Source organism: Perkinsus marinus (genome assembly GCF_000006405.1).
Source record: "Perkinsus marinus ATCC 50983 genomic scaffold scf_1104296951948, whole genome shotgun sequence".
Lineage (NCBI taxonomy): Eukaryota > Perkinsozoa > Perkinsida > Perkinsidae > Perkinsus > Perkinsus marinus.
Window position 1 is genome coordinate 118,853 of NW_003209090.1, and position 6,516 is coordinate 125,368.

The 6,516-nt window shown below is 50.2% G+C and overlaps 4 protein-coding genes across 4 annotated transcripts in view; 3 read left to right on the forward strand and 1 right to left on the reverse strand.

Annotated features, from left to right (window-relative positions):
* Pmar_PMAR013498 (asparagine synthetase, putative) overlaps nucleotides 1-1,142 on the reverse strand; it is a gene marked incomplete at its 5' end in the record, with an annotated part of 4,874 nt that extends 3,732 nt beyond the window's left edge. The window contains 6 exons of the mRNA XM_002777410.1: nucleotides 46-325; nucleotides 374-512; nucleotides 560-668; nucleotides 717-826; nucleotides 879-1,011; nucleotides 1,066-1,142. Coding sequence (XP_002777456.1) covers nucleotides 46-325; nucleotides 374-512; nucleotides 560-668; nucleotides 717-826; nucleotides 879-1,011; nucleotides 1,066-1,142 — 848 coding nt within the window. The remainder of the gene's footprint in view (nucleotides 1-45; nucleotides 326-373; nucleotides 513-559; nucleotides 669-716; nucleotides 827-878; nucleotides 1,012-1,065) is intronic.
* A 158-nt stretch (nucleotides 1,143-1,300) lies between these two features.
* Pmar_PMAR013499 (U6 snRNA-associated protein, putative) lies at nucleotides 1,301-1,835 on the forward strand (the record flags this gene model as incomplete). Its single annotated transcript, XM_002777411.1, has 4 exons — nucleotides 1,301-1,367; nucleotides 1,414-1,509; nucleotides 1,550-1,666; nucleotides 1,708-1,835. The coding sequence occupies 4 exons, from the start codon at nucleotides 1,301-1,303 to the stop codon at nucleotides 1,803-1,805; spliced, it is 378 nt and encodes a 125-aa protein (XP_002777457.1). The 3' UTR covers nucleotides 1,806-1,835.
* Nucleotides 1,836-1,897: 62 nt separating this feature from the next.
* Nucleotides 1,898-4,112, forward strand: Pmar_PMAR013500 (ATP-dependent RNA helicase DBP6, putative; the record flags this gene model as incomplete). The annotated part of the gene is made up of 12 exons (XM_002777412.1): nucleotides 1,898-2,077; nucleotides 2,129-2,301; nucleotides 2,350-2,416; nucleotides 2,463-2,655; nucleotides 2,698-2,840; nucleotides 2,891-3,054; nucleotides 3,101-3,296; nucleotides 3,343-3,420; nucleotides 3,471-3,562; nucleotides 3,611-3,707; nucleotides 3,757-3,878; nucleotides 3,928-4,112. 12 exons carry the CDS (start codon nucleotides 1,898-1,900, stop codon nucleotides 4,100-4,102), a joined length of 1,680 nt encoding a protein of 559 aa, XP_002777458.1. The 3' UTR covers nucleotides 4,103-4,112.
* Nucleotides 4,113-4,221: 109 nt separating this feature from the next.
* Nucleotides 4,222-6,516, forward strand: part of Pmar_PMAR013501 (Dolichyl-diphosphooligosaccharide--protein glycosyltransferase 67 kDa subunit precursor, putative) — a gene marked incomplete at both ends in the record, with an annotated part of 2,435 nt that continues 140 nt past the window's right edge. The window contains 14 exons of the mRNA XM_002777413.1: nucleotides 4,222-4,347; nucleotides 4,399-4,551; nucleotides 4,598-4,694; nucleotides 4,741-4,831; nucleotides 4,883-4,969; nucleotides 5,017-5,097; nucleotides 5,159-5,253; nucleotides 5,303-5,408; nucleotides 5,689-5,792; nucleotides 5,843-5,897; nucleotides 5,941-6,013; nucleotides 6,060-6,149; nucleotides 6,197-6,379; nucleotides 6,423-6,516. The exon at nucleotides 6,423-6,516 is cut by the window's right edge and continues 4 nt beyond it. Of these exons, the coding sequence (XP_002777459.1) occupies nucleotides 4,222-4,347; nucleotides 4,399-4,551; nucleotides 4,598-4,694; nucleotides 4,741-4,831; nucleotides 4,883-4,969; nucleotides 5,017-5,097; nucleotides 5,159-5,253; nucleotides 5,303-5,408; nucleotides 5,689-5,792; nucleotides 5,843-5,897; nucleotides 5,941-6,013; nucleotides 6,060-6,149; nucleotides 6,197-6,379; nucleotides 6,423-6,516 (1,435 nt within the window). The remainder of the gene's footprint in view (nucleotides 4,348-4,398; nucleotides 4,552-4,597; nucleotides 4,695-4,740; nucleotides 4,832-4,882; nucleotides 4,970-5,016; nucleotides 5,098-5,158; nucleotides 5,254-5,302; nucleotides 5,409-5,688; nucleotides 5,793-5,842; nucleotides 5,898-5,940; nucleotides 6,014-6,059; nucleotides 6,150-6,196; nucleotides 6,380-6,422) is intronic.

Here is a 6,516-nt window from a genome sequence, read left to right on the forward strand (position 1 = left end):
CCTGAGGACCGTATCACGTACTCATAACACTCGATAGACGCCTACCTCAGTCGTGCTATCTTGGGGAGTTTGCCAGATTTTCTTAGTTTCCTACAGTAATCCTCATCATCACCACAAGCCTGTCGCATACGAATACGAGAGGCAATACTGGCTACGAGGCTAGAGTCGAGACCACCCGACAGGAGCACTCCATAGGGGACATCGGCCATCATATGGGACTCTACTGAGTTCACCAAAGCTGTACGAAGTTCCTCAGGGGTCGGCCTTTGGGTGGGAATCTCGAGTCTCCAGGAAGGGTTATACCATCTCTCGAACTTGTGAATGCCTATATGGGATGGATTTGACTCTCCACAGTTGCTTTTCGAAGACCTACCATGCTTGACTGAGTCGTAGTAGTGTCCTGGAGGGAACTGCTTGTAGTTGGTGCATCGGTCACTGAGAGCTTTCATCTCACTGGCGAAATAGACCTCACCATCAGGACCCCAGCCGATATACAGGGGAATGATACCAATCTAAACGACCAATAGTAAACCGCCTCTCCTTACAGCAACACTCCTACATGGTCTCTAGCAGCAACATAACGACCGCTTGTAGCGTCATAGATAACGAAAGCGAACATACCACGTAGCTGGTTGAGGAGGTCTTCCATTGAGTCCCCACGGTCGTACCTGTACACTAGGGCATCCCCCAAGGCCAAGTCATCAACGTCGTATTACATGTGGAGCATAACCTCACAGTCACTGCCGCTGGCGAACTCAAACCCCTCCTTGATAAGCTGTTCCCGAATAGGTTGGTAGTTGTATATCTCCCCGTTAACAGCCAGTACCTGTAGGCCCCATCGTTTAAGGAGTGACCTCCCGGTCCAGAAGCTAGCCTACAGTCGTGTGATCCTTGTTGTACAAAGGCTGAGCACCGGACTCTACGTCGACTATCGCTAGTCTCTCATGGGCGATGAAGACGTCCTTATGGCAGTAGCAGGAGCTCCAATCCGGACCGCGATGACGAATGCGCCTACGAGTGATGACATGCTTACTCCCAAGGTGAGTCCGGTATCGTCGTTACTACTTGGATAACTGCAATCCTGTTGGTCTGAATATCTCAGCATCCTCCTTAAGGCCGAATACCGCCAATATGCCGCACATACCCAAATAGGAGTCGAAAAACTAAATGTGGTGTTAAGAATAGCCACGAGCTTAAGAGCTCTACGAGAGGAGTCTTTAGGGCCTCTCTTGAACTTTCTTGCAATCTTGAATTTCCTCAGCGATGTTGTCGGAGCGTTGTTACTATTGTTAAAGGTGTAATGTCAGAACACCACGGGAAAGGGAAAGGCTATCGCGGTGGTAAAGGGAAGGGTGGCGGACGAGGAGGTAGTGGGAGGGTTGGTTGATGTCTATGGTCAGTACGTCTATACAGGAGACCATCGTCGTAGTTCTATAAGGCCTTCTGTGATCGACCTAGAACGGTTAATGCATCAACGTGTTACTGTCAAGCTCACAGGAGGACGTGAAGGTAGCAGTCGAGCCACCCGAGTATAGCAGGCCCCTTTCAGTTAGTGGTGTTTTGAAGGGCTTCGATCCAGTCCCAAATCTCGTTCTTGATGAGAGCATCGAGTACCTGAGAGATCCAGAAGACCCGTACAAGCCATCGGGGAAGACCCGAAACTTGGGTACGACTTCTACCTCTTTCTTAACACATCCTGGTCCTCAGGTTTGCTAGTAGCACGAGGCACGTCGGTGGTGCTGGTGTGCCCAACCGCGGGTGTTGCTGAGATCGACAATCCCTTCACGGAAGTACCTTCCGAGTAGTCGACTGTGCACACACACATTTCCTCACGTATGCCTCGGCTATTGAGTAGTAGTGTTCAATGCTATCAGCCTCTCTTAGTTTTGCCTCCGGAATGGCGTCAGGGGTAAAGTCGACCCAGTCCATGACCGATGCCTTGTCGGCCGTGCGTCGGGCACTGAATCCAGATATAGAGACCGTTAAGGCCTCCGAGGAAGCTGTGAAGGAAGGCCTACTTCAAGCTGATGAGGATAAGCCTATCGTTAAAGGGCCCGACTGGACTAAGCGTTTTAGCGTAGTCGAGGACTATGGGCGGTTTTAGGGATAGTCGAGGGATCGGTATTAGGTCGTAAGTTCGCACCTGTCGAGTATTGAAGACTGTCCTTCTGTGACTGAGTTCGAGCTCTCGAAGACGTGCCGGAAAGCACTGAAGGGTATGGGCATCAGTCGCCTCTTCCCGGTACAGGCTACGGTCTTACCGATCGTTCTTGGAAGGGTGAGGACGCCGGTGGGAAGCAGGTAAGGGAATTTTTCACCAAGTTGGATGGCGGGGAGGACTTGTATAAGGTACGATTGTGACCTATGTGTGGCAGTGCCAACTGGGCAGGGGAAGACGTTGGGCTACCTCTTACCTGTAAGGATGATGGATAGCATCTTATGAATGCTATAGCGGCCCTTAGATATTCCAACTACTGTCTCATCGGAAGTACCAGACCCTTCGTGCCCTGGTCCTCGCGCCTACACGGGACTTGGCCCTGCAGGTGAAGGAGGTGGCCGACCACTTTACGGGGGGTAAGGACAGCTTTAGAGTTGACTGTGTGGTGGGACAGTACCATGCCCAAACCTTTGCTGAAGAGGATGGATCATCGGCTGGTGAGGTGTTGGTGCTTGCGGTGTTGGATGAGGTCTGGTTAGGTCCAGATGTGCTGGTCGCTACGCCTTCAAGGGCCTTGGACCTGATCACGGGTGAACGAGTACCTGTTGATGGTATTAGATGGATGGTCCTGGATGAGGCTGATAGGCTGTTGAATTCAAGTAGAGAAGCGACAGTGGAAGTGGTGGGTTAGGCCCCTTAGGGTCCGATGAGGCGATTGAGGAGCTCCCTTAGGTGCGCCGAGTGATGGAAGCTTCCCCTCGGTGTCAGCGTATGCTGTTCTCGGCTACTATGACGTCGAATCCGCAGAAGCTAGCCCAGCTGGCGCTCAGCCGACCGTTCTTCCTCTTGGGCACTCAGACTGGGGCTCATGCTACGCCGGAGAACCTCCGACACAGGTGGGATGGAAGTAGGGGTGAATGGGTGCCCTACAGTGCCCTCTAGGTTCGTGGTCGCCCGAGCGGAGCAGAAGAAACCTGGGGTCCTGGTATCGATACTTGGTGAAATTTACCCTCCTACTGCGTCCGAGGCCACTAGCCGCACTATGATCTTCTGTGGCTCTGTGGAGCATGCACATCGATTGGCTAGGTTGTTGCAGATATATGTGGTTGGAAATGAGAATATAAAGGAAGGAATAAAGGTGAGGGGATATGGTGTCGATGAGATGTGGTAGTTGTACTCTATAGATAAGGGAGTTCAGTGCAGCACTGAACCAGAAGCAGCGGGTACGCTTACTTGAGGCCTTCCGGACTGGTCGGATTCATGTAAGAGGGGGTTCATTGGGGATTCGAAGGTTGGGCGAGGTGTGGTATAGGTACTGGTGTGTAGTGATGTGGCAGCCAGAGGCTTGGACTTCCGAGAGGTTGACCATGTCCTACAATATGATGTCCCGAATAACGTCCAGGGGTACATGTGGCTTTGGGAAAGGCTGCAATAGGGAGTATATGTGTTTAGGTATATCCATCGCTGTGGTCGGGCTGGTCGGGCTGGAAGGGAGGGGTGTAGTAGTACTATCCTTGTGGGGAAGCAAGTGAAGCATTTTAAGGATATGGTCAGTTTGAATATCCCTTCGTGTATTGAGGTAGTTTACTATGGTGTAGTTGCGAGAGGAGAAGGCCGTCACTATGGATAAGCTGGAGCAGATGAAGCCAGTCGTGGAGGACATACCGGAATACCAGGAAAAACTATCAATGTTGGAGGTGTGCCTAAAGCGAGAGAAGAAGTAGTGTCGATCAGTGTGGGGCTGTTGGGATGGTGTGTACTCTCTTCAGGGGGGTGTACTCGTTAACAGAGCCGGTCGACCCAGCTGCCCTAAAGGGCTGTCAGTCAGAGAGTGATCGAGACGTGGCTCGGGTTAAGAAGACCAAGCGGCCTCTTTCTAGTATGGTGTATGAGGCACTCCTCAGTAATGTGCGCCAGCGGTTGGGAGGTGCCCCTAAGGGCTAGGGTATGCTCCTTTGGATTTACCAACGTCTTCTATTCACGTGTACTTGGTGAGCTGTTGTGTTATTATTCCGATGGGAGGAATCAGGTATTTTGGTTCTCTCGGTCAGCTCCGTTTTGATATGGTTTCCACCAGCATCATCGAGAGGCTCGCCTTCTTGGTATCATTCATCTTATGGGGAGTAGTAGCCAGCCCTCGTGGAATTATAGTTGGGGACTGGAGGAACCTGGAAGTGTCTCGGGAGATAGTGAGAATTTTCCTCCAACGATTTTCAAGTTGATGATATCAATTCTGTTAGATCTTTCAGCCGAGCACAGTGAAGGTGACTGTGAATGTTGAGCTCGATTGCTCGATGTGTACGGGGCCGATGGACTACGCTTTTCTAAAGCTACCCAATCAGCCCTTGGGGCACCATAAGGTTAGTTTTTTTCAAGGTCTGGGATATGTCTCGGTAAGTTGGAGGAGACTAGTAGTCATGTAGAATTTGGGTATATTAGGTGGTGGAAAATGAATCTGGGAAGAACTTGGTCGTGGAGGACTTTGGCCTGTTCGGAGAGGACAGGTATTTGAAAGTGACTCTACCGGAGGCTATGAGTAAGCAATGATTTACCGATATGGAGGAAGGGGTGCATTGTGACAGATAAGGCTTCACTTAACGTGCACATGGTATTTGGTAGAATGTATAGGCCCTTACCTGAGGAGATACTGGAATTGGAGATCCAGAAGGTTGAGTAAGCTCTTGGTTTCTGGGGTGTTGTGTGATGATAGCTGTCTGGTCACAGGTATGTTGATGCTGTGTATTGGCCCTCTCCCTATCCTACACTTAAGGAGACTACTACTATCAGGCTAATGAGCGAAGAGAAAATTGAGTGGGTTTCGTCGCGAATGGAGCGGGAGGTGGAATTCTTCTCCTCAGACGGGTTTTGCCGGAGGGTTCAGCAAAGGTGAAGGGAAAATCGATTACCTATGGACCATACAACGATATCAAGCCTTACGAGTAGGCGTGCATAGGATTGGGAACAGGACCGAACTGAGAATATTGGATTTACTGCTGTCAGGGGACTTCCAGACCTAATACACGTTCATGTTTCCCATCCCTTCCCTCTGCCCTACTTTGCCAAGAGCTCTAGAGTGGTAGAGGTTTCTCATTGGGGTGGGTTGCCTTGTCGCCGTATTCCTCATCCATAGGGTCGTACGTGCAGGTAGTGTGTCCGTGACGGGCCAGTTCGAGCTGGTTAATGAAGCCGCTAGGTTGGGAGGGGAGTTCTCTAGGATACCCTTTAGTATTGACAAATGGGGGAGCAGCGGGTAATACAGTGTGGGGAAATATGGATATTGTCGAGTGAATGTGTTGGTGACAATATGATCATTCTGAGGAAATTTTGGAAAGTTCTTATTGGTTTCTGTACAGTTCCACTCGAATTCTTATGTGAACTCCTGAGCTCATGTGAGGAAAGCGAACATATATTCGAACACTGGGGTGACTACGGTACATGGGATTCAATTCGATGGTTTTATACTTGTTCGAGTGTGAAACAATCGAGTATAGGAGAAGTTGAACAGGCATATATGATCCTGTGTATCTCAGAGAGAACCCCTACAAGGTGAAGTCATGTGTGAATGAGATAGAGGCGATCCTGCCGAGGTCAGTGCGCAATATCAACTACAGGGATGCTATTGGGAATGTTTCTTGTAAGAAGCCACTATTGCTCGCACTCTTGTGTGAGTGTTCCTCCATGTAGCTACGCATGCCCGAAGAGAGGGCAAGAAGTATGTGTCGGTGCAGTTGTCGCCTAGGTAGTATCGTGATGAGGGGAAGGGATGGTATGGTGATTGCTAGGTTTCCTATGCTTGGAGGATGGAAGGACGAATTCGAATTCTCCTATGCGCTACCATCTAAGACTGCTCTGAAGGTATGACCATGTCCTGTAGCGACGTAGAATTGCCTCCTGAGTTCAGGTGTCGTCTAGTGACAGTCATCAGTACGTGCTCAATGTGGCATTCAACCAGCCTTTTGTGAGGGTCTTTGCTCAGGAACAAGTTCTCGAGGTGGGGTCGGATTCGCGTGGTAGTGCGAATTAGAGTGAGTCTGACAGGTCGTTCTACCGGCAGGAGCTACAGGGATCAGAATTAACTCTCCAGCTGGCCTTGGAACATTTGAGTACATTCCTGAGGGGAGATACTCGTGGTTGGACTTTACTACACCGAGGAGACTCGTCCGTATAGTCTCATCTGGGTTGATCGTGCCAGAGAGGGATGCTCTTAATACCAAAATTCAGGTGGGCGTCCTCTCATTGTGGAACGGCGCTGTCATTGACTTAGATCGCCTATCACATGCCCACTGGATTGGGTATATTGGATAAGCCTGCTCTGCTGGTTGTGTACGTTTTCGCCCTTTTCTTGGCTTACATCGTTT